Genomic DNA, 27016 nt, shown 5'->3' with positions numbered 1-27016 from the left:
TCTGCGGAATGGTGTGTAATCCATCCTTTCGCGAAACCGAACCGAGCTGAAGTAGGACGAACGGATTCGGCTTCGGGTTGTGCCGGGTTGGGGCAGCAGGGTTGGGTTTTCCTGTTCACCCCCCCCCCCCACCACCCCCTTCCCAAAACCCCACCAACGACGGTGGCAAACAAGAGCAAACAAGAAGGCAAAAAAAAACTGCATAGAATAACGACGGACGGCACGTTTATGGCTAACGCGGCAAGAACTCTGCCAACTCAGCAGCGACATCGGCAGGATCCAGGACGTGCCAGGACGCCGGTCTGCCCTGTGTGTGTGTGTGAGTGGTCGGTCCGTCGGTTCGGACAATTATCGAATGGATTTTTGCGAACGCAGCTAGCTAGCTCTCGGAACCGGAACCAGACGCACGAGGCCCCCAAGGCAAAGGACGGACTCTGTCTGTCTGTCTCCGGCGTGGCGCAGGATCCTGACAAGGCACCGGAAAAGCTGTCCGGTTTTGGGGCACCAAATCGCACCGAAATTGCCGCTCGTCAAGTGATATCCGACAGCGGGGACGCAAACTGTGCTTTAAATTAGAAAGCCATCGATTGTGGCACGAGCAAGCAGCAAAAGGCCCAAAGAGAGTGAATATATATATATGTATTGCGCTGACTGCGCTGGGTACAAATTTAATTCATTAACCGAGCTGACAGTCGAATGTCATCGCCGGCGGTGAACGGGACGAGGCGCGATCGACGTACGAGGGTGAAAAAGTGCATATGCGCCATGTTTTTTTTCCGTCCGCGGGCGTTTCTAAAATAGAGCTGTTAATTTGCCCGGCCCGGCTTGGGCACACACACATGCCCTTACGTGGGTGCTAAGGGCCCTTCTTGGGGATCGGGGAGACTCAACGAAGGAAGCGGAGCGCGGGTGACAGTGACATCTCGAAGCTGGGATTTCCACTCGTCGCCGTCGTCGTCGTCGTCGTTGAGAAGATTTCGAGCCCAATCCCGGGTGCAATGGAGCGCCCGTGGAGAAAAAAGAAAAAGAACGGTTCTCGGCTGCTGCCACACGGCTCTCGGGGCCAATCCCGGGGATTTGTGAAAAAGGCGAAGCGCGACCGAAGAAAAAGGAAGCGTAGAAACACACACACACGGATTCCACGGACCGATCGAGCGGAACGCGTTGGGCGGAAAAGCGAACACACCCGGTTGGTCCCGGAAAAACGCCCCAGCTTCTTCTCGGCGACGACCCGAGCTTGATGAGAAACACACCCGCTCAGAGGCTGCGAGGTTTGAAAATGTGCCTTCGCTCGCGCGCGTGTGTGTGTGTGTGTGTGTTTTCTCTCTTCCTTCAAAACCACCCACACCCGACGACGTTGGGGAGCGAGGGTGGGATGGATTTCGTGGAAAATGTGATATTTTTCCGTTCCACTCCCGGCGCGCTACGGTTATTTGATCCGTACCGTCACCGGTTTGATTTATTACATACTGATTATTGTCGCTGCGCAGGAAAATGCGCTCCGTCCTAATGCCACCGGAGATGTTGGGGGGAAAGGAGAGTGGGGGAGAAAAAAAAACACCCGCCACACCCGGAAAGACACCGGGAAGTTTTTCCATCCGCGCGCCGGGTTTTCGGTTTCGGTGGAAAACTTAAGCCGCCCTCGGAACAAAGAATTTCAGGCGCTGGTAAAAGTATTTTAATTAGACAAACGTCACCCGGGAAGCAGTGAGGGTGGAATTGTTTGTGCACCCAAATGCGTCCGCGGGAAATGTCGAGAAAATGGCCGACACTGGCTTTGTGGGGGGGGATTTCTTCGCGTGTAATTATCCAAGAGCGCGCAGACGGAAACGATGAAAATGAAGCAAAAACCCGCGTGTTGTCGTCGCGCTAGCTTTCGGTCGCGACCGACAGAGGGCGCCCGCGCGCGCGCGCTTATCGTCCGGGTAAGGGTCACCAGTATCACCTGGAAAAAGGCGAGTCCAGGCCCGAGACTCATTCCCGGCTTTGGCCTGTTTGCCCGGTGGCCCAGCGCGTAAACAAAGCCGCCCTCTTCAGACTGGCCGCGCGGGTGGAAAAATCGATTTTACACCCATATTCGTGTGCGAAGCGGGAGAGGGGAGGGGACCGCGTGGGGGCGTGAAAATTTATGACCCAACCCCAGCCTCAGCTCCCGGCCATCGTGGTGCGGCGTGGCGCTTAAAGTGGGCCGGTCCTGGCAACCCCATGGAGGCCGGTTGCCCATTGAGAAAGGTTTTTAGTGACAATGACGAAGCACGTTTTTCCCCCCTTGGCAAAAGGGACACACGAGGGGAAGGGAGGGGCGGGGGGGGGGGTGCCCAAGGCCGGATGAGTCGGCCAGTTTTTCGGGTGCCCTTCAGCGGTCGCGCCGATCGATAATTTTACGCGCGCCCGGTGTTGTTGTTGCTGTTGCCGGGGGAGGCTTTATTTTCCACCGATTTTCACGCCGCGCCAGCGGGTGTCCATCGAATGGCCGGTCGGTACAACGGTGCAGTAGAAAAAGGGTCGAGAGAAAATTGAAAAAAAAAAACCTCACACACTCACCCACACACACACACACAGAGATAGCTGAAATAATGATGCTTCTGCGCCCCCAAAAAAGAGCCGGCTCCTGTGAGTGCACACACGCGGTGAGACAGACACAATGGGCACGAGATCGCGTTTGCATGCCGTGAGACCACCTTTAAGGACACGCCGGGTGAAAGCCGTTTTAATGGAACCCGTACCAGCGCTCCAGCGAGGGATGTAACGAAAGCAACGACAAACGACGAACAAAAAAAACGCTCGCCACGTCGGAAAACGTTCGCACACGAAAATCGATCCATTCGGCGATTCGGCGTTGGTGCGGTGGCGTCCATCGATTTTTCGTCCATCGTCGAAAGAAAAAAAAATGAAAGAAAGAAAAAATAAAGCCAACGTCCGGTTTTGGTTGGAACCCCGCCAAAAAAGGGACCCCAAAAGCGGGCTCCGGTCCTTTGGCGGCACGGATCAATCGCGCTTCTGAACTCCGGTTCCTGCGTTACTGCGATCTCGGGAAAAAAAGCGGAGGTTTTCAATGAAACCCCTTGCAGGACACACGGTGACTCGGCGGGCGGTCTTCGCTGGCTGGGAGGGACTCGCAACCGAACGAAACGAAACATTATCAATTCCCCGCTCGGACGTCATCATTATCAGGCGAAGGTAAATGGTGGCGACATTCGCCCGAAAATGTGTGTCCCCGAGAGCGGGTTTTTCCGCATATTCTAACTGGCCGCGCGCGTTTGTCTTGGCTGGGTCCCTCTTTTTTTTTGTTTTGCTTCATTTTGCTCCTGTTTATTTCCTCCATTAACCTTTCGCGTAATGTCCCATCGACGGGGCGAACAAGTGCCTGCGATTGCGAACGTGAACGTCGAAAGCGAGCTTGCAGCCAGCAAACAAACACACACGACAACAACAAAAAAAAAGGGAAAAGACCCCCGTAAAGCCCGAAATCAGGCTCCGGCAATCTGTGATTTCATTCAAATGATGCACAATTCGAGCGGTTGCAGCAAAGCGAACGACGCCGAACGCGCGCGCGCGCCCTCGCCGTTATCTGATGGGATTTTTTCATGAATATCTGATTGTGTTATAATTGTATGTCATCCTCTATATCGCCGGGGACATGGAAAGCAATCACGTAATGGCGGGGGAGAGGTAGGGGGCCGACAGGAAACCACAAGGATCGCCGGAACACACAGGACGCGACGTCCGGGGGTGGAGTTTTAAATGGCTTTTCTTTTGGGGCTGTCCCATTCAAAGCGCACCGAACGGATCTAGCAACCATCGGTCGCATCGCCTGCTACGACGATTGGACGTTATATATAGCTATAAGTTTTCATTAGCTGCTTGATTCCTTGAGCGGCCATTACGGAGGATTTTGCTCGGGACTAGCCGGGGAATTAATGGCGCTGAAAGTCCCCAACCCACGCTGACCGGCTCGCTCAGCTCGCTTTTCCATCATCCTGGAAGCTGCCCATGCACACAAACAACACATCCACACACACACCGAGGTCAGAACAGGCTCTAATGATTTACGGTTATCAGTGCAAGGCGAGGCGGGAATGTTAATAATGAAAATAATTGAGATTTTTGTTGTTCTCCTCGCAGCGTGGCGAATTTGGCCACAGTTTTTCCTTAATTTTCCCGGCTACCTATCCACTCGTCACGCCTGGCCGCACGTCCGTCACGCATTGTTTCGTTGTTTGCACTCGGCCGCTGGGACGGGGAAAAACTTGTTCCTTCCTGCAAAGCTTTTCCCAGCATCCGTGCTGCCCTGGCGAGCTGGGACGGATCCGAGGTGGCTGTGGCTTTCCCCTTCGCGCTGCTTAATTACATTTCTGGACACGAGCGTCGGGTTTTTGGTGTGGGTGGCTCGAGTGGCAGCGAAAGGAAAATATTTCAATAACAGCCCCGCTGGTGCAGGTCGCCCGGTTCTGATCCTGGCGCAAGGACATTCTTCGGGCGCGGGAATGGGTGTCAGGTTCAAATGCCTACGGGAAATGCTTGCGTCGCCCGGTTTTCCCATTTCCACGACGCAACACGCAGCTGCGGCTGCGTTGGATTTTTCCCTCCCGTGGCTCGACTGCCACGGCCACGGCGGGCCCCTTTGGGAGCGAACGAAAATAATAAGGGGCAAAAAAAAAAGGAAAAACCCTCATCCCTCTGCTGCAGATGGCGCAACCGGGCCGCGCGCTTTATCCCACCGGCTTAGCGAGGGGTTGCGGCAACCGACGGCGACGGTCCCCGGGGCTGGTAATTGGCGTCAATTTACTCTTCGCACTCGTGTTCCACCAAACAGAAATAAAAATAATAAAGACAAACCCTCCTCGGTCGACCGGTGGCAGACAGACGGTGCCACTTCGATCACCGCAGCAGTCAATCGGTAAAGCGGTAAGCGCGGGGAGGAAAAACCCAGTTCCGGGCCCCGAAGGGTGGGCGCCCGGTGTCGGGATTTTTCCTTCACCGACGCCGTGGTGCTGCGTTTGATTGAGGCGCAGCTGACGCGCAAGGGAGAGCGAAATTGAATCGGGCAAGGGTCGGGCGACGCGACAAGATGGAACGCGTTAGAGGGTGTACGTGTACGTGTGTGTGTGCGGGGTATGGCACAACAATGGCACAACAATAGCGGCGTGGAAGCGCACTCGCGTAACACCCCTGAACGCGATGGTAGCATAATCGAGATCTTATGTTTTTATGCTTATGCTGTCGTTTCGACTTTTCTCTCTCTCTTTCACTCACTCCCAATTGTCCATGGCCTACATGGATGCTGGTGCCACCGAAAAATGGGCAACACAACCTGGCAAACGCTCGCGTGGAAATCAATTCCCATTCGACCACATTTCGTAACTCGTTTGGTGCGATCGGAGGTGTGCACGGTTGTGCCTTGTGTTTTTGCCGGCAGGACGTGGTGCCACGAAGGTGTCGCGCAAGGCACCACACCGGCACCGTGGAAAAGCGCATGAAAAGCGAGGAGGGCAAAGTGGATGAGATTGTTACGCCAACACGCTGTGGCACCCGCAAAAACCCCTCGCGCGAAAACTCCCTCGGGAAAATGCGCTCGTCCTGGCGGAGGGGGGGGGGGAGGGCGCCGCAGGAACGATAATGGAAATTTTCTCCTATTGCGCTCGGGGAATCAGAAAAGCATTAGTGGGGAGGGCTGTGAGAGCCGCGCCGTAAGAAGCGATCATATTTCATAATTTTCATGTCGACGTGGCAAATGCCCGAAGAGCGAAGACGAAACTAATGGTTTGGCAGGGGGTGGAAAGAAACCCAAGAGAGAGAAAAAAAAAGCGAAAGAAAACGTAAGCCCCCGAAGCTGGCAGGCTTTTCCCGAGGGGGGTTGAGGAAGGAGAAAAAATCCTGCCTTTTTCCCGGGTTCCGGCGTTCTTAAGCTCTGCGGCGGAATGTCGCACGCGGTCTGGGAAATCGATTCGAGCCCGTTCCCGGGTGGGGGGGTGGAGAAAAATTGGAAACGTGTCACGTGACGCGGCGTTGATTGGGGGCGATCTTGGGGTGGGTTGGCCCGAAGTGCGGGTGGTGCTATTTGTTAATGATTTTCCCCGAGACCTGAGGGAGGCTCAAGGGCCCACATCGCCCAAAGCCCAGCTTCCCAGCTTGTGTGTTGGTCGGGAGGGTGCAAAAAAACGAAGGGAAACTCAACTCGTGTGCGGCAGCAGTACGCCTTCCACCTTTTTTCGCTTTCCAGAAGGGGGCCTTTTGGCGAAAAACCCCGGGAAAGCCGGGTGGGTTGGGCCAAAAACCCTCCCGGGAGGCGAGCGTGGGCAGGAATTATGATTGGCATTATTATTGCCATTAGTTCCAAAGTGATTTAAGCACTGTGTTTCGGTTATAATTAGCGTTAATCACAATATTGGACGTCCAGGCGTCGGGCCAGGTTCCGGAACGTCCCTTTTCCACGTATACCACCCACGTGAACTCGCCCCGCTCACGTGCGTACGTGCGCTGCATAAAATACAGCGGGCGCGCGCGCGGGCGCCCTAAATTATGACGTTTTGCGTTCGTCCACGCAGCGGCGACGAATGCATGATATCTCGGGCGTGTCCTTTTGCGAGCTGGAACCTTTTCATGCTGCCAGCAACCTGGGACACGTTCGACAGGCTCGTTTTCCCTCGGGCACGATATCGTGAATCCTGGCCGGGCGTCACCCTTGCACGGAGCAACCCGATTAAGGAATTCCGACGGAAATTCGATAATTGTCCCGTAATTCACTTTCGTGCAAAACTGCAAGCACCGCCGGGTGAATACGTAAACTGTTTGCGCGGGAACTGCCGGGGTAGAGATTTCGTCCTGGCTTTTTTGGGGGGCCGACGTCCGGTAATGGAATTCATCTGCCCCATCCACCCATCCGGGCAAGTGGATTTCGAGCGAAATGTCATTACGGCCGGGTTTGGTTGGTTGCGCCCCCGAGACGGCAATCAAACCCGGGGTGTGTGTGTGGTCAAAAGATTGAGCCTTTCGAGCATTTCGAGTGTCCGTTTGATTGGAAGCAAAGCGACGCGTCCGAAAAGAGGGGGAACATTCCGACGACTATTGGATCGTGTAGAAACAACACTCATTTGTCGTTGGGCATGTTGCGCCCAAGCAGGAGAAGGGATAAGTGTCTTGTCTCGGGAAGTTTTAAGAAAACATCACACACGCACGCACGCACGTGCAAAAGGGAAGGAAACGGGGCGAATGAATCAAATCCTTCGCTCGCACAAACAACTAATAGGCCCTTGGCTGCTGCTGCTGCGTGGCGTGACGTGGCGTTTGTGTGTGTGTTTATCGACCAGGAATTAAGCCCGGTTTGGTGTGGGGTTGGCCATTTTAACCCCGAGCAAGAACATATGCTCCTGTCTGCAGCCCTTTCGTATCATTCGAGCTCAGCCAAAGCGCAAACACTCTGGGTGCCTTGGACGATTGATTCATGACTCATGGTGTGGGTGGGCAGTCGAAAAAGGGACGCCAACATCAACCCGCCGAAGGGTGAAAGGGTGGCTGTAGATGCGCCGTACGGTAAAACAACAACAACAGCAGCAACGCAAATGGTTCGTGTGCCGGAGTCTAGATCCGGAACCGGAACTAGATCCATTTGGGTTTTGTTTGGAACATTAAAAGGACGAGCGTTGGGTTGGAAATTGATGGTGTTTTGCGTCTCGGTTCGAGCTCGAGATTTTCCATTTCCCAGGGGCGCTATTCCCACCCCCACACACACATGTACGTCCCCGTCGGCATGCGATCGATCACGTTGATGTTGGCGACCGCTTAAAAACGCGATGCATCGATGCACCGAAATCGACCCCTGCGGTCGGATGCATTTCAAGACGGTTTCGGTAAACCAACAACAACAGCAACAAAAAAAAATGCACCACCCTTAAGAACACAAAAAAGGCACCCCCACCCTTCACAAGGGTCCCAAAAGGGCATTAAATTTCACACCCCATGCGAACCAAGCGAGCTAATGGTTTGCCCACTCAAAGTAAGAGCCAGAGAGTGCAATTTCATGCTCCGAAGACGGATATCGGTATCGCGATGCATCCTCCGGTCGCTTATGCACACCGAGGTGTCACTGAGACCCCCTTTCGGGACGCTCGGAAAGCGCCCGTTCCGGCGGCACGCGTGTGTGCGTCTTTGTGTGTGTGTTTCGCAAACTCGTCGGTGCATAATGCACCCGAAAAACTGCAACGGCCAGCCGCGTCCGTCCGGTGTCGTGGCGAAATTTAAAACCAGCAACCGAAAACAAAAAACGCCGAAATCCACCCAAAAGTGCCGCACGCATGCACGCATCGATGCAAGTTTGTGTAACATAAAACCAAAGGCCACGCGACGCACGCCACGCACGGGGGCTTATTTGTTTTGTTTTTTTTTTGTTTTTTGTGTGTTTGTCTTTTCTTTTCTGGAAGCCATAAGAGCCTGTCTCTTTTTCTTTTTGTTTTTGTTTGGGGGGGGGGGGGGAGGACGGAATAATTGCACCATAAAAAAGGGAGGAGGTTTGATGTCCAAATTGCGTGTCGCTGTGGTGCTCGCTCATTACCACAAAAGCCGTCAGGATGCTCATGATGCTCATGATGATGATGATGATGATGATGCTGAAGCCTACTGTCACTCGAGTGGAAAAGCCACCCATCGAAAGGGACCAAAACGCAGTGTGTGTGAGAGAGAGAGAGACAGCACATACACACAAGTAGGCTGGTCGTTTTTTTTTTGATGGCTAAACCGCAAAAAAAAACCCTTGCACCCGGGTAAACCACTGCTGCAACTGCGAGCGCAATAAACCTAAACCCGTAACGTAAACACAGCGCCGATTTTGCTCCGAAGTTGGTCCGGATTTCGACCCAACCAAGAAGTCAATCATCGCGGCAAAGTGCACACCCTGTTGGCTGGAAAGCTGGTGGAGGGGTTGCGCATCGTAAAACAAAAAAAAGATGCGGTCCCGATCAAGACTCGCGTGCTCCTTGGCGTGGTGGGTGTATCGGATTCGGATTGCCATAAAACATGATCCGCTTTTCCGGGGTTTTTCGTTGCAAAGCAAAACCACATCACAACGACGACGACGACGACGATGGACGAAAGGATGGATGGATGGATCGTTATGATGTGAATCAACTCCGCAGGGCAGTCGTAAAATCGTCGAGCAAAAGTGGAACTCCGTTGACGGGGTTTAGTTCTTTTTCTTCACTGACAGGGGCGCCATAAAACGCACCCAACGGTGAAACGGTCGGTTGTTGGGTGTCCGGGGATAAACTCAACCACGTGTGGCATTCGTCCTGGACGGATCCTGTCCGTCCAGGACGAACGACACACGTGGTCGTTGGGCAGCTGTCATTGTGGCACGCGGACGCGCGCACGCCTGAGAACAGAAGACCCAAATGGTGGCTCTTTTTAAGGGTGATTATCGTCGAGCCTAAACCGACTCGCGTTAGCCCTGTCGTCGGTAAAGGCTCATCGGCTCGCAGCCACCGGGACTGGAATTGACTGTGAATTTTATTGCCTGTACGCGCGCGGTGTTTTACTGCAGGTGTTTTCAAATCAACTGGCGATCGGGACGATTCCCATAGGCATGCTGTTTGCTGTTCGCTTCTCTTCCGAAAGCACGCCCAAAAGGGGTTGATTGAAAAACGCCTCCCTTCCTAACCACAGGCGCAACTCGAGTGTGTGTGTTTTTTTGCAGGATAAAACACAACAACATCAACAACAACAACACCAAACAACGTGGCTCTCTGGGAACTGCAGTGAGGTGGGTTGTAAACTTTATGACCAACCATCAAACGATTTCGATTAGCCGCGATGGGGATTCGATCGCACTCGCGCGCACGCGGCTCATAAAAGCTGGCTGTGTGTTTTCTGGGTGGGTGTTTGGAAGGCTTTTTCTTCCCTTTTCCCAAGGAACTTTTCCATCAACCCGCAATCGACTGCATCTCTTCCACCAGCAGATCATGATTACTGCCTGCCAGCTCGTCGTTGCTCGGAGGTTTGTGATCGTAAAAAAAAAACAAACACAGAAAGACGCAGACGAGTGACAATGTTTCATAATCGGTTACCAGTTTATGGAGGCTGAGGAGCATAAAATCCCACCCCCCCTGGAGATGGGTTATTAAATGGAGGTGGGGGAGGGAAAAAATCCCGCCGATATGTTTCAATCAGCGTTTGAGGGTGTAGGGGTGTTTTGGTACGAATTTTATTCCGCAAAACAGGTTGCCGCAACAATGTTGTGTGCGATGTGATTGCGTGATTTGCTGAAACGGATTGACTGACTAGTTGTGGCTGGTAAATGATGCTGCGTTAAAAACCTGTAAACCTGTAAAAACCTGGGACATTGTAAATGAACGAACGAACGAATCGATTTGTTTGGGCTTGTCGGGATGTCGGGCTTTCTCAATGTGGAATGGTGTTTGCGCTTGCTTTTTTTTTCATTATTATTTTTTGCCGCTGCTTTTGACCGCACAAGTCACACAACACCACAAAAACGCTGGGGAGAGAGGGGTTTGTTTTTTATTTTCAACAACAAAACATTTATTTTGTCAAAAAATAGTTTAAATATTAGTTATAATGTTTTGCTTCATTTTTTTTTTCTTCATAGACAAAATACATAATATCATGAGTTACGCCCTCGCTGCAATCGCTCGATCCTCGACGCGACCGGTCCGCTCTCGATCACATAAGTAATTCAAATCAGAACATTGTAAAAGTATACATCAAAAAATAAAAAATAAAAATAAAACATAAACCGAACCTAGACCGGAAACAATCGTCCTGCTAATGTGTACGCGAGATGGGAAGCGGCGAACGGGCATACAAAAACAAAACCATACGCCATTCGACTATTCGTATTACCAAAAGGACCAGATGGAAGGTTGTGAGGAATGGAAGGAAGAAGTAGACGAATAAGAAGAAGAAGAAGAAAACTCAGAGGAAGCACACTGGAAGGGTTTCGTGTTGTTTTTGCTTATATCGCGTAGAGAGGGGTTTGTTTTTTTTACTTTTACTTTTGTGTTTGCTTTTCTTCTTGCTTAATCTTTTTGTTTAATAGTACCCTATTATGTAGGAGGTATATGACGATGGAAAAAACGTTACCGCTAAAAAGGAGAGATTCTGGGACAGGGATATCGTGAACACGGCGTGAAAACTCTCTCTCTCGCATATCGCTTTCGCCCGGTGGCTGTGTCGGGAATGTGTTCCGCGATCGAGTTTGGACCACGGAAAGAGGTGTAGAGGGTGGCTGGGAAAAGCGGAATCAGGACTCGGGAAACCAGGAAACAAAGCATCCTGCGGCCGGGTGCAATCCTTTCGCCTTGGTGTTCTATTTTTTCTCTTTATCTCTCTCGCTCTCTCTCTCTCTCCCGCAGGAAGCGATGCAAGAAAAGCGGCCCAGAAAACTCATCGAGCGGCTCCGGTTCGCGTTTCCACTCGAGCGAATACGCACCGAAGGAATTGAATCGGAACCAAACGCGAGCTCTGCTTTGTGTTTGTGCGTGTGTAGTGGCCAACATTGGCCAGCTCCAACGGCAGCGGCACTTTCTTCCACTCTGGCGGCTATTATTATTGGAACGCACTTTTCTTGCATCCAGCCCCGCTTCTTTGAGGTGAGGGAAAAAGCAATACGCGAAAAGGGAAGGGTTGACCCGCCCGGCGGGGGGAGGGAGAAGGCGACAGGAAGGAAGGAACAGCTTGTACGCTCGCGTATCTCGTTTCCGTTTGCTGTCTCGTGGATATTCTGTTTCTTGCTTTTTGCTGTTGTTTTTTTTTTCATTGCCTTTGTCTTTTCCTATTCTACTCGGGGCACGCTCGCACATGCCAACGGAAATGCTGTAAAAGCTCATACCGTACGCGCGTTTATGTGTGTGTATGTGTGATTGTGTGTATGTGTGGCTGTGTGTGCATGAATAATTGGGCACATTTTGCGGATGCTTTTTGTTTCACGCGGGAAACGCACCAGCAACCGAACAGATTTACCAGTTGTCAGTACACTAATCCACCCTTCATTTGTTCTCTCTTTCTCTCTCTCTCTCTCACTCTCAATCGTGTCTCACCGTGTTCTTTTCTTGGCAAATCGATTAGCATTGATTTATGACTTTGCCCTTGTCGCTGGCTTCCGGGTGGATTCCGATTCCGTGTCGAGCGCTACACGCGTTCCTTTTTCGCGTGTTCGAGATCCTATGCTTCCTTCGGGGGTTTTCCCTCAGTTTTCCCTCGGTTTGTTTGCTTATTTTTTTTTTTGCCTCATCTCATGTCATGTCGCACACGTCTTCCGTGGGGAGAAGAGTTTCCCGCGAGTGAGGGAAACCCCCTCCCCTGCCTACCTCCCCTTCACACCGAAAAACTCTAATAATAACTTCGAGCACAAAACAAAACAAACGCGACATAAAGAGTACTTGTTCCGGGGGTTTGGTTAATAAAAATCGCATTAATAAGGAAACAACATAACATTTGCTAATATTTTTGCCACTCTCTCTCTCTCTTTCTCTCTCGCACTTTGTGGGTCTCCTTCCCACACTCCCTCCTCCCTACCCCTCCCGCCGTTCCCCCTCGTTGTCTTAAGCGCTACCTTTTAGTTACGTATTTTGAGTTTTCACATTGTTCCGTGTACGTTGCGTTGCAGTTTTTCGATTTACGTATGTTGGCGTGTTGCTGATGATTCCTCCCGGTTTAAGTATCTGAGAACGCTTGCGTTTAAGCTTACGCCAAAGGTATGGCCCGATCCCGATTCCCTGACCCCGGCGAACCTCCGATCGCGTGGGTAGAATGTATGCGCGATCGAAAGCCCGAAAATCCGCCTACAACCGGACACACGACCGGGGAAACCGTGCAAAAACATACGTTAAAACATGGCCACCTGCGATGTCGGCGATTGTGGCGTTTTGCGGGGTCGAAATTACGCTCGAAAAAAAAAAAGAAATAAAAATGGCGCCCTCTCGATTCGCTCTGCCGATCCTCGATCCCTGTGTCCCTGTGCCTACTCGGATCCGTCGATTGCACCTTTGTTTCAATGTTTTGTTCTGACGTTTCTTCTTCTTATTCTTCTTCTTTTTGGCAAAACAACTAACTCGTATACTCGTACTGGCCGCAGAGGAAGAAAAAAAAGCGGAGGGGGGGGGAGGATCTTTTGAGCGCAACGGATTTGCGAGCCCGAGATTCGACGCAAAAGTGTGGTAAATTTCAGTTACTAGGACCTTTGAGAGAAGGAACTGGGTATTTTGGGGTGTGGTGGAAGAGAGGAAGTGACACCGACACCGAGAGTGGACAGCGCGGGACGTGAACTGGGGAAGGAGGGAACATGGGAAGGATTCCTCCGTCCTTACGTGTTTTTTGTTTTTTGTTAGTTCCTTAGCTTGCACTACATTTATGTACGTATATGATCATCATTTCTGCTGCGCCTTCGAATTTATACTACTGGCATAAAATGCTTCCGTTAGCGCGCGAGGAAAACGCGATAATTCAATTGTGTTGATTCGTGTTATATTACATACTTACAAGAATTGCTAACCGAACCGGCGTACTGGCCCGCGGGCCGGCTCATGCTTAAGTGTGTTAGTATCGATGGAAAATTACGATCATAGTTTTGTTTGATTGGTTGGGTTGCTTCATCGAGAATGAAAGCATCATCGTATACTTGTTGTGTTAGTATAATTCTCTCTCCATCTCTTTCCTACTCCCTATGCACCTTCTTCTCTTGCTCTCTCTCGCTCTCTCTCTCTCTCGCTTTCTAACTTTCCCTCGAGGAATGCACGAACATAAATGAGCGCATTCCTACGGCGTTTGAGACGAGTTTTCCACGCGCAATGTCGCCGCCGGACACTGAGGTAAGGAATATATGCACTATGCCTTCTTATTCTTCTGCTTCTTCTTCTTCTTCGTCGTGTGTCCTTCCTGCGCACCAGTGGAAAAGCCCGCTCCAGTATTACGCCACCGCGGGCATCAACGCTACTCTAAAGCCTGCTTAACAAAGCCAACAACCATCGACCGTCGCCGCAAAGGTGGTCGCAAAGGTTTAGCATTATTCGCTGATTTTTGTTTTGTTCTTCTTGTTTTATGAAAAATACTTTAATTAGGTATACATTTACAATTCGATCATCACGCAAACGTTTGTTGCTCTTGGTATACGTATGTATTTTGTTGGTATTGTTCCGTAATCAGGGGGTTTTTCCTTTTGATTTTTCCTACTCTCTCTTTGTCTCTCTCTCGCTATCTCTCTTTCTCCCAGCTCCCGGGTCGGGATCGGAACGGCTCTGCTTAAGGGTGTGGGGTGCCTTGATAAAACCGAGCCACCCACACACACACACACACACACGCCGGTCCGCCCACCCGTGTGACGCTCTAAATGCATTCTCCCTTTCGCGCTGCAGCCGCGTGTGGCGTGAAAAACCGAAAAACGCGCGCGCGTTGGAGAAAGAAAAACAAATGGCCCGTCGTGCTGGCCGCAGTTTGGAAGCTTCACCGTGCCGGCGATAAATATATGTTGGTTTAGTAAGGTAGTAATTCCGTAATGTCCTCATATAAACGACGTCGCGAATATCAAGTGTGTATAGTTCTGCTGCTGCCTACCTTCCCTCTTTCTTATCGTTATATCGTTACGCTTATCTTCCTATCGGCCAATAATTCGTGTGTCTATGTCTGTGGGTGTGTATGTGTGTGTTTGTGTGTATGTGTGTGTACATGTTCCCTAGGCCCCTGCGGTTAAAATACTCTACCGATTGGTAATAAGTAAACGAATACGAATAAAAAAATAAACAAATAATGTAAAGCTTAATACTCGAATTAGTTAGTTTTGTTTAGGTTCGATTTGCTGCATTCGTTTGTAGCTGTTTCTTGTTTTTGTTTGTTTTTTTTTTGTTTGTTTTAAAATCGTATACTCATTTTACCACCCGCGGTGTAATCATTGCTTAAATGGGTATTTATTTGTTCAATTTCTTTCCCCTTTTCGTCCTACTTTTTGTGGGTGTACTTTTTTGTTGTTGTTGTTGTTTTACTCCATTTTTGCATTTCAATTTCATACGCGCGTCATGCTGCTGGCTACACTTACGCCACGTAAAAACAGACAGCTCTTTCTCGCCACGACTACGCTAAAGGTTCCTGCTACTTCTAGTCAATATTAACTTATCGTCGCATGCAAGATTCTCCGTTTTGCGAGATCCCTCCTCGGCGAGGGTGAGGATAGTTTTGTTTCGTTTCTTACTCCCTTTCTCTCTCTCTCTATCTCTGCCCTCCAGCATCGACTCTTCGGCCTCTGCCACGACACAACCCTTACCGACTATATATATATATGTTTAGTTTAGCCTACCTTTGCCCTTCATCCACGTTTTTCTACTCTTTGAGAACGAGAAAAGTCAAAGTCAGTCGTACATAATTTACGTATATTGTTTCTGCCGGGTCCGGCACCGAAGCCTGCCCTGCATTTGCGGCTGCGAATTTGCTAATTGAGGAAGTACATCTTTAAACGCTTAAACCTTTGTTTCTTGTTGCCATGCGCTGTGTATCGACCACCACCGCCACAGGCACACCCCCGGTAACACACCGGTCACGAAAGTAAAACGTAAAACGTAGAAAAATAAAGATACAACTGCAAGGTGGCATGGTACGCGAGTGCATGGTACGCACAAAACGCATTGAGAGTAGAAAAGAAAAAACAACAAAACAAAAACAATCGAGCGGAAAAGCTAAAGTGAAAACTAGCCGACTGAAACGGCCCAATCGTCTCTCGTACACCCTTTGGAAGCGGGGCCAACATTTTCATTCGCCGATCGGTTTGTGGGTGTGTTTGCGCTTCTCGGCCCTTTTTGCGCTAACGCTTAATTACGGCCCCTGCCCAGCTCGCAAAGGAAAGCGGAAAAGCACTCACGCGCGGGTTGGGGAAAACAAAAAAAAAACCCGCCCACACTTCGTCCGCCGTCAGCCCATACGTTCGTTTCGTTCGTTCGTTCGTTCGTTCGTTCGTTTCATTTCGTTCAAGTTTCAAGCAAAAAGGGGAAAAAACACATTTTGGGGAACACAAACGCGCGCGCGCTCGATTCGCTCGCTCAATCAAATGCAGCTCAATCCGGGGACGGAATTGCTCGTCGGAAGACGAAAGACGCCCGTCCTGCCCGACGGAATGGGGGGGGGGGGGGCGAAATAGTCCTGTTGCCCTTCGAGCCCCTTTTCGCCGAATGGCACGCCGCGCGCACATTACCATGTTTATGGTCGTGCGGGAGCATTTGCGTGTAAATGAGCGCGTTCGCATATAAACCGGCCAAACAATCAGCCCCGGCCCTTCAGCTAGCTTCGAGAACGGAATTTAGAGTTCCTCTAAGCACCAGTGATGGTTGGGGCTGGAAAGCGCCCTGGGAAAAGTGCTTTCATCGCGCAACTTAAACAAAAAAAAAACCTACACGCGCAGTCCGTTGGGGGGAGCACGTTCTTCACGCATACACGCGAGCACGCGTAGAAAAATATTAACAGAAAAAAATGCAAGATGACATTAGCCATCACTGGGGAGTTGTAGTTCGACGCTCGGACACCACCGGTCGAAGCCGGGGGGTGCGAACGAGCGGCGAGTAATCGGAAAATAAATCGAGTCACGACCATCACAACGAGTACAGTTCATCAACAAATATAAATGGGGACATGCAACAGTGGGGGAGTGAAAAAAAAAATACAACCAAAGGGGTTGGAATAACAACAAAAAGAAAGCACACATCGGTACATCTACATCTAAAAGAAAAATGTAACATTATGATCGCGTAACAATTTGGCAACGGCAATATCCTCCGTCCGTTTCGGTTGGAGTTGTGGGGTGGGTAGGTTTAAGGGAAGCAAAAACAGGATGGTAAAGCACATGTCTCCGCGACCAAAACGGGGCCACCCAGACGGGGAGGAGAATCGGTCGTGTACTGTATTATTTGAATAAAATCAAATAAACATTTGAACACGCGGATGAATGTGCTCTGGCTGAAAGTAAAAGATTGATTAAACATTGCGTTGAAAAATGAGTGCAAAATATTTGTTACATTTGCCTCCCCCCCCTGGGGGTGGGTGGAGGGGAGTTTGGGTGAAGGGTGGGGGTAGGATGAGGTGTCCTGGTGAGAGGGTGGTGATCACCCATTGAACACACAGGGAACACAGTCATTGGGAAACAAGTGGGAGCGACGCATAGTTTAGAACCTTCGCAGCCCGGTGAAAAGCGGACCTCGATGGGAAAATTGTCGACGTGCTGCTATACCATGAAAATGGGCACACGCCGACGAACACGGGGACAAAAAAATGCATCAATAAATATATTTATATATCGCTAGATGGTGAGGGGGATATTGCATTAGTCATAAAACAGTACGATCGGTGCGGAAATATGTTTGCCAAATTGTTACGTCAATGGGGAATTGAACTATTGGCGAGCTATATGGGCCTCTTGCAAAAACGAAGTGCTACAAAACTAATCTCGTTCGTTCGCTGGTATTACTTTTAGGTATTTTTTTTTGTTTTTGTTTTCCCTTTTTGTGTTTTGTAATCATGTTTTTCTTTTTTTATACTTTTTGAAATGCATTTTCAAACGCGCGTGGGGCTTACGCTGGTGCCGCCGTTTTGCTGCTGCTTTTTTTACTGTTTCTTTTTGTTTTCGATTAGCAAATATTTGCCCGGTCTGTGCCGGGATTTTCTTCTTTTGTTTGTTTGTTTGTTTTGTTTGCTGTTCTATAGCTTTTGCTTTTTGATTTTACCAAAACGCTTCCATTTTCACCTCTAGTTTTCTCTCTTTCTCGTTTTCTCGTTCTCTTGCCTCAATGCGATGCCGTTTTTCCTGTTGCTGTTTTTTTTTCTTCATTCGTTCGAGAGTGTGGCTTTTCCTTCCTCTATTTTCGCTCATTGCTCTGACTTTTCATTACGTATACGTAGGATGATTATTATTATGTTTTAAATTTTGCTTTCAAAATTCGAGCTTTCTCTCTCTCTCTCTCTATCGCTACAGTCTGCCCTCCTTAACCATTAATTACGTATTGGTTGCATCAGCGTTTGCATGCGACTGATTTCGTTTAACTAATTTGTTTCCTTGCCTTCTTGCTCACTACCAGCCCTGGCTGCCATCTGCTGGCCTGTACCACCTTTGACGCGGTGCGCTTGTTTAATTTTTGTTTTCTTCATTTCTTTTGTGCCTCCTCCACTACTACTGCTGCTGCTGCTGCTGCACTTATGTGCGTAAACGCTGTCCTAGTTCTATGATGCGCGGAAATATTATTTACATTCTCACAATCAAGCCTGCCTTGCAAAGGGGTTTTAGCGGTTATCGCGTCCTGCCTGTAAACCTGCCGCTGTTTGATGTTCGCTGTCTGACTCTTGGCTCTTCTCTCGCGATTATCGGGGGTTTCCGGTTTAGCCTGCGCGCTTTGTCCGCGAGTGCGAGTATTTTCTGGTTCGGTCTATTTCACCGCCCAGTGCACGCGGATCGCATACACTGTTCAGTTCTTTTTCCTGTTGCTTGTTTGTTTGCGGGCGTTACCAAGCGCCACTATCAGCGGGCGCGCATTTTGCTGCAACGTACGCTGTTTTGCTGGACTGATCGCCATCCACCGTTTTGCAAATTGGGGTATGGGCTGATCCACAGAACCAAAAAAAAAAGGTGGTTCTAATTTTAAACCATTCGCTCATTGGGCCGCTCATTGAGCAGCGCAAACAAGCGCAAAAAAATAAAAAGAACCCAATCGTTAGGCCAAATCGCCTTCGAAAAGGCAGGGCCAAAAAGCTATCAATTATTTCCTGTCCTGTTTCCTGTGCTGCTGCGAAGTGCTTTCAATTTTCTGCTCTCCTTCTCTCTCTGTTCCTTGCTGTAAAACACATGTCCTTGCTCCTGCTGCTGCTGCTGCTGCTGCGCGTCCGTGGAATGGAGCGCTTTATTAATCGGTTTGAAATACATTCCTGCCATGTTTAAACTCTGCTGTAACTGTTTTCCTGCCCGAGCGAGGTTGGCGTTCGTTCCCATGGCCCAAGCCGATGGCATCATCGCTCATCCTCTACCTTTTTGCGCCCTCTATCTGCGCGACCCTGTCGGGAGGGGATATCGCGAGCTTTATCTCGTGCCTCCCAGTGGCCTCTCCAAATGCTTGCCGTGCAATAAACGCACACCGTGTGTGTGTCTGTGTCGTTCGCCTACGTGGGCCAGATCAAACGAGGGGGCGCACATGGCGGCGAATTGCAACCAGCAAGCACACAAAGCGACCGGCAGGTAGAAGCAAACCGAACGAAGCCTGCTTGGGAAATGCAAATGCAACCTCGTCCCGACGGCCACACGAATGCATCGCATCATGCTGCGCCCGGTCGAGCCCGGGTGTACACGGTGGAGCTTTTAATTTCAATATAATGTCCTGGAACGCAATTCCGAAGCTTCTGTACGCGCTGCAAACGCTTCATTAATCATCTCATTTCATTCATTGTGCAAAGCGCGCAGCTGCCCTGCCGCGCAACCAGATGCATAACCTCAATGCTGCAACTCAATTGTGTGCATTCCGGTGCATCCGGGAGCCCCTATCGGGAGAGCTTTACATGCGGCCACTCTCGTCTCGCTCGTAACCCCTGCTGCTGCTGCTGCTGTCGGCCAACAAACCGTGCAGACTTTTCATTTATTACCAGCGGAAAACAGAATAATCAGCCGCGAGCGAGCGAGCGCGCGCGCGCAGAAAAAAACAACAGATAAAGAGAAAACGCAATCAAAGCAGCATCAATACGTGCGCTCCCTGCGATCGTGTGGCGATCTGTACTTGTGTCCCTCGTTTTTTTTCTTTACCTTTTCCTCCTACTCATCCATTCGCCCTGTTCCAGTAACGCTACTTTTGGGGTGAGATTTTTCCCATATCTTCTTCCGATTTTTTTTTGGTTTCACTTTAAGTACAATTTGTGCATATTGTTTAATGCGTCGCATCGAGCGAGCGCATCAATCATTTTGCGATCTTGCGATCTCGTTCACCCTTTTCTTGCTCTTGCTCTTGGCTCTATTTATCGCCAGTCAGTACAGGCGGTCTCTCACAGGCGGTTGGTTGTGCTTTTGTTCGTTCGACTTGGCCCTCCTCCTCATGTTGGCATGGCATGTTGTGAAAATGCATCCATTTTTTAGGCGTTTCCCTTCAAGTTTTGGTTTTCGAAGATATAGTAATCTTTTGTAGGAAACAAAAAAATCAAATATAATGTATGTATTTATGCGTATGAATTAGTTTGCGTAATTTCGCGTAGCTTTCTTATTTTGTTTCTTTTTTGTTTGTTTCTGCCTTTGCTCTTCCTCTCTTTTACTCTCTCTTTTTCTCTCTCTCTCAGCATAGCTTTAGCATAGGTTTTGTTCTTAGTTTTGCGTTTTAGTTTTTGTTTTTTTTTTTTGAATTGTATTTTATTATGCGTGTTTGTTTGTGTATTTGCGTGTAGTTTTGAGTGTGTTTGTGTATGTTTGTGTATGCATGTGTGGTTTTTTCATGGGGCTTTCAAAGTTCTTCAGCGCGATCAAGTGAAGTTCTGGCCATTATCCCAGGGCATTGTGAGCACCCGCTTCGTTTTTGCAAGAAGGTCATAGTCGTACTACGAACATGGGTGCACCACCGCATTGTAGCTCGCCAATATAGGACCATGTGCTCCCGCGAAGGGGGTACTCACAACGTCTGGTGTGCTAGCTCCATCAGTATGCGATGTTGAATCTGCATTACTTCTACCCTCGCCATTGGCACCGCCTAATTCTGGTGGTTTGGTGGTGTCCCGTTCGTCAATCACTAAATCTATTGGCATTTTACCCTTTAAACACGATATATATCGATGGCAAAAATTATCACACAGTTCATGCACCTGAAACAACAGAGAAAGCAGAGAAAGGGAAAGTGTGTCACAAAAAAGCTCTTCTCATTCGACGCTTTTTGTTTCGTGTTCGCTCTCGCTTTCTTCCCTTCCTCTTTTCTTCTCTTGCCTTTTCCTGGCTGACCCGTGTTTCTAGGACGCTATGATCTTCCATTTGCTGTTTTTTGTTTGTTTGTTTGTTTGTTTGCTTGTTTGTTCGTATCGATTTTTTTTTCAACCTTTTTTTTGCAATTGCATTTGCATGTTTGCGGGTGTGGTTATTTTAGTGTTTCGTGTCCGATCGGTGCACTTGCATCAGTGCAGTTGCACGAGCCGGGACGATGGCACACGTGGAAGGCGCGGGCGAATAAAGGAGATGAAAAAAAAAATATCACTCGATCGCACCGCGACTTAACGCTCCACGCTGCCGACCCGTCGGACCCAGCGCGGAATTGCTGGTCAATTTTTTTGGCATTTCGTTTCGTTTCAATGCTGCGTGGGATATTTATTTTATACACGGCCAGGCGGCCAATAAAATATTGGCACCCATTTTTGTCATTCTTTCGGAAGGTTTTGATTTGCCCACTGCCCCAATCGGGCTCGGTTGGTGTCGAATTTATTTATCGCTCAGAAGGCGACTCGTGTCTGCGTCTATTTTGGCTTCACCTTTTTTTTTTGTCTTTTATTTTTGTGCGTTTGTTTGCTGTACCGTTGTTGTTGTTTTCGTGGGGTTCGTTGAGTTTGTTTCGATAGTCGTTATCTCGCGCCTTTCGGGGGTGGTTTATCACCGATTGGCTTCAGTTGTCGTGTTTTCTTTTTGCGTATGTCACATTCATCACATTGTACGGGCGCGAATGTGCGGTGGAGAAAAGCGGCCCACGCACAATCATAATTCATCACGGATGGCGGAAAAATAAAACGGACCAGGCCCCAGAAAAATAAGCGGAATAGCCCCAGGCAAAACGGGAAAAATCCAATCCCTGCACTGGGTGGTAGGGAATGCACCCAACCGATACCGTAAACTGATCACATTTCGGTCGCGTTCGCTTCCGTTTCCGCATGGGTAAGGAAAAACGGATAAAAAAACCCCGCACTGCGAGCCAACAAATTTCATCCCCAATGATCTGAATTGCCCGATTATATCGTGCGGCAATATCCATGCCACTTAGGCCCTCTGGCCGATAACGGAGGGGTTGGTTTCATCGGTTCGCAGGGAAAATTCGATTTAAATATACCCAAAAAAAACCCAGCGACCTTTTCAAGCGCTGGTGCACACAGACGGGGGCAGATTAATCCACCCCCATCCCGAGCCAGACAGGGACAGTGTGTTGCCAGCAGAAAAATGCCGCATCGACACACACATTTGTCATCATACTCGGTCGCGGTAGTACTTCACTCTCTCTCTCTCGAGTGTTTGGCTTTTATTTTTGGCATCTAACCACGACGCCACAAGGTGACGAAGTGGACGAGATAATTGAAGTTAATTTTTCAAAAGAGAAGCACAAACAACAAGAAGAAAAGAAGAAGAAGAAAACACGCCCCGACGATCACTGGCTTTTCGCGATCAGTTAATTCCGCCAGAAAATGGTTCACGATCGCGCCAACCCAACAAAAGAAAGACGTCCGTCGGCTAAGACATTTGGCCGGGCGCATTCGTGCCGCATTCGTAATATTGTGTGACATCCCTTGCGAAAAGAGAAGGATCCTCGCGATCCCTGGGGGCAAAAATAAATCGTCACCAGCAGGGGGGGAGCAGCGAAGCATTTAGAATTTCCGAAACATTTGACAAGTTTCGCACTTGCTGCCTCGCAGAGCGGTTTTGGGAGGTGTTTGTTGGCCCTTTTTTCTTCTCGCTTTTGCTCTCCCCCATTCCTTGGTCCGTCCGTTTGTCTGTTTATTTGTCATCACGGGCGCGATCGATCTCGGTCGGTTGATAGTGTGTTTGATAGTGCCCCGGTACCGGTGTGTTGGTGCAAATTTAAATTCCTGTGACACCCTTACGCGGCTGTGTTTTCTGCTGCACGCGGCGTTCGTTGCGATCGCTTCAACCGATCACGGCAGCGATCGAAATGATTCATTCAACGAATTTAAAATGCTCCACGTCCGAATGCGTCCGGCAAGCGCAGGACGCAACAGAAGACGAAGAAGAAGAAACAAAAAAAAGCAACAGTGCAGAATATTTTATGAGCCCCCTTGCCTTCGAAAATTGCGTCCGTGCAGCTGAAGATGATCGCACGAAAGCCCTTCAAAAGGTTCCTCAGCCCCTTTCCGCTCGTGGTTTCCCACCACAACCCTTCTCTCCCGTCTCCGAGGTGAGCAGACGCGCCGAATCGCATTCGTAATGGATTTAGATCTTTCGTGACCTAAACCCGGGGCCCCCAAAAAAGGGGCCCCACGATCCGCAACCATGGCCGCAAAAATATGCACCAACCCCTTTAGCGGGGGATTTGGGGACTGAGGGGCGAAATTAAAAGCGATTCAAAGGAAGCATAAAACGGCATAAAAACGAAGGTGAAAGAATCCTTCGCCACACGATATCGGTCCCGGCTCGAATGACCATTCCCGGGGCTGAGATCAGAAAAATAACAAGCGTTTCGAAGGGCAGGAGTCAATGAGTTTTGAGCGCGTTTCAAAGTATTTTTCGATAAACATTCCACGGCCCGCCTTCCCTGCTTGCCTCTGCTAGCCTGTCCTTCGGCAGCCCCTCCTTCAGCGGTGGAGGGCGAGCGAGGAATTTAATCACCTTAGAATAAGTTCCTCCCCAAACCGGATTGATTCTCGTAGGGGGGCTTTTTTTTTTTTGGTCGTTTGGTGTATTTTAGCCCGCGGGAGGTTTAAGCAGCGAAGGGTGAGCAAAAAAAATAAAAGGCGAAGCTAACGCGCGGCGGACTGCAAATCCCTCTGCATGGAGGCAAATTTTTGGCCTTAAGACGGACGGCCGACGACGCCGGAATTCACTGGCGCACGGAAAACCGGGCCCAACCGATAGCGATTTCGCGTCCATTTGGCGTGCGAGCTCGGCTTTCGGTTGCGAAAACGAACGAATCCCACCGGCAGCAGCGGATACATTTTTCAGGGATAACATAATGGAAATTCCCTCCCCCCTGTATTCCTTCACCCTGCAGAAGAAGAATTCTCTCCGCACACCTTCCTTTTGCCGCAATCTGTGCACCTTCGTTCGCCATTTTGATAGCCATGTGAACATTGTGCCAGCTCGGGTTTGGGCGCGTTTTTTTTTCTTCCATTTTCTAACTCTTCCATTTTCAACACCCACATCGCAACCGTGAGGGAAGGGAGAAAAATTGTCATCTCTCGATGACCATAAAAACCCTTTAACTCGCTCGCTCAACCGAAGCTGTCAAGTGCTCTCGAGGTTCACCTGTTTTTCTTCGCCCTTTTATTTGCTACAGGTTTAGCGCACACACACACACACACTCCGAGGGGTGGTGGAAAAATAGACAAAGGCTCATCCGCGCCTGCCGGTGACAGGTATGGTGCTTTGGTCCTCTCCCGCACCACCACCAGGCCAGGTGGCCCTCTCCGGCCCTTTCAGCCCTTTTGGAGCCATCATTGCCGGGGCTGGATGATGTGATGAACATGCGACCATTTCGGAATCGATGTTGCCAAGGGTTGCCAGACTCCGAGAGGTCACGGGGCACCTTCTCGTGTGCGTGCGTGTGTGTGTGTGTGTCTTCTCTTCTCGCTTGTCCACCCGACGTCCCACTCGTCATTAAGGGAGGCTGGAGAGCTTCGAAAGGGTGCGTTTTGCAGCCGTGAAGAGACGGAACCGAGAGATCGCCGCAGACACGGCACGGTCATCAGTGGAGGGAGTAAAAAAAAACCCCAACAAAGAGAGATAGCGTGAGAGAGAGAGAGAGAGAGAGAGAGAGAGAAAGACACGGCACGATATCCAAAAGCCGCCCCAAAAGCCCCAACCAAAAGGCACACACAAATGCACGAATCAGACGTAGCGGCACAAATCGAAAAAAAAAAAACAAAATATTGCAGCCCTCTCCCCCCACCCCACACACACGCACGCGTGCACACACACACACGCCATGGGGGAAACCTGTTTCCCGGGACGTTAGAAAACGCAGGAACGACCGGAGGACGATCGAACCCGAAATGAAATAAATTATTCTTGCCCATTTTGTTTGGTGGTCGGCGTTTGACGATGGGCGGATGGGTGGTGTGTGTGTGTGTGTGCGTGGGGGCGGGGTGGGGCTCCACTCTTCCCCTCACCCAACCCCACCCCGGTCAGGAACGAATTCGTGTAGTGTTTCATTGTGTTCTTTATTTATTTATTTTGTTTGGTTTTTTCGTTCCTGTTACGTTTTTCTCTCTCTTTCTCTCTCTCTCTCTCTCTCTCTCTCACTGCCTTCTCTTCCTTCTTGTTCGTGGCCGTTGTTTCGTCCGCAATATTTATATGCCATATTCCCTTTCCTGATATCGTTTATCCTGCCTTGTGGGGGGTTGCTTCCCCCCGACCCCACCAGGCTGGATGGGGTGTCTCTCGAACTCCGGCCGTGGCTTTTTTCTACCCCCCCCCCTCCCCTTTGAGTCCCTCAGTCCACCCCCAACCACCCCACGGAGGGGGGGGGGGGTGGGAAGTATTCAAATGTACATTCGATATTCTCCGCGCACCGGTTTGTTTTTTTTTTTTGGGTCTGAGTCGCGACCGCGAGCCAAGCGCCTTTTTTTTTTTTGTTCATGCTTCTTTTTTTTTCTTCTTTCCTGTCGCTGTTGCTGTGGCCCTGCCTCATTTCATTTTTCTTCGCGCATCGTGCGTCGCCCGGAGTTTTCCTGCGCCCTGTAGTGGGAGGGGGGATGGGGACAAAAAACCCATTACGGATTTTCAATATTCGCCTCCGGCTCGAATTTCAAACCTGCCCGAATCGAATCCATATTTTATGTCCACCACCCGCGCAACCGGTTCCCATCCAAGTCCTTCCCACCCGATCGCGCCACGATCAAATTCATGTGTGGTTCAACACAAAAAAAATAAGGCTCCCAACTCCCGCGCGGCAAGACGACACAACGCACGAGATTACGCTTGAACCGGCAGGAAAAATAAAAAAAAACCCCAGCCCAAAAAGCATGTCCTTCCCGGTTCCCTCATTTCGGTTGCCCAATTCGCGCCCAATTAATTGTGTACCCCGTGATAATTCGCACCAGCAGGCGGCAGCAAGCAACACTCGCCGCCGTAATGCGTTCCGGAGCGCAAAGTTACGCACCATTTGGGCTTTCAGGCTTCGGTGAAAATATCCGCAACGCACGGGGAAGAGAAACACGAAAGCGGGAACGTTTCGAAAGTGTCCTGAAAGCATGCGACGAGCGTATACGCGCATACGCACTTCGAAACTGTCATATGTTGGCAATTTTTATGACATTCCTTGCGTACACACGCGCGTGTCGCTTGCGCAAGCAGCGCGATAATACGCGTCTGCACTCACACGGTAGGTGGGTAGGTGATGCGGGTCATAAATCGGAGGATTTTATTGATCTGCCGCAGCCTCCGGAATGGCCAAGGAAGCACGAGAAAAACCCCCCTGAGATGTGTCGCAGCCACAATATTCCACCAAAAAAAAAAAGGCAACGCCACTGCGAACCAAACCATAGGGTGTGCTCTTTTAATCCACTGGCGGTGATAACAACCCAACGACCGAGGGTGAGCTACATATTTTTAGCATTAGCAGCACACCTACCACCCATCCACCCCCATGTCGGGTCACCTAATCACCCACTCGCGCTGAAAGGGCTCGCGCACAAGGATTCGAGAGATGATTTTTCACGGTCTACGAGCCAGCGTATCAGGGCACCTAATCGCGTTCCGTGCTACAAATTGCGCCGGTACATCAAAGTGTCATTTGCGAAGTGGAGCCTAGGACGAGGCCTAGGGGAGGCCCTGGGTTCGTGCGGGACCGCAAAGGGCACACGATGCTGTTGATACTAATATTATTATTGCAATCAATCATCCGTCCCAATCCGCGCCGATCCGACGATGCAATCGACGAACGCTTGTCAAGGTGCTTTTGCGATCGCGCCTCGCGGCGGGTGAAGGGAGACAACCGGGAGGGGGTGGGGGGAGGAGGGAGGGGTTGGGGGCTGATCCCGACCTGATAATGGCCGCCCTTCGCTAATCGCCGAGTCGCCCTTTTCCACAAACCTTCCCGACGGGGCCTTTTTTTCCCGTTGATATTTGTTTTTTCTCTCTCTCTCTCTCACG

The 27016-nt window shown here is 50.0% G+C and overlaps 1 protein-coding gene across 1 annotated transcript in view; it reads right to left on the bottom strand.

The window, feature by feature from the left end:
• Window positions 1–27016, bottom strand: part of LOC128720236 (homeobox protein homothorax) — a 111953-nt gene that overhangs the window by 63059 nt on the left and 21878 nt on the right. Inside the window, exon 5 of the mRNA XM_053813932.1 lies at window positions 20617–20802. Coding sequence (XP_053669907.1) covers window positions 20617–20802 — 186 coding nt within the window. The remainder of the gene's footprint in view (window positions 1–20616; window positions 20803–27016) is intronic.

Source organism: Anopheles nili, chromosome 2, assembly GCF_943737925.1.
Source record: "Anopheles nili chromosome 2, idAnoNiliSN_F5_01, whole genome shotgun sequence".
In the NCBI taxonomy this organism is placed as follows: domain Eukaryota; kingdom Metazoa; phylum Arthropoda; class Insecta; order Diptera; family Culicidae; genus Anopheles; species Anopheles nili.
This window is presented reverse-complemented; position numbering and strand designations above follow the sequence as displayed.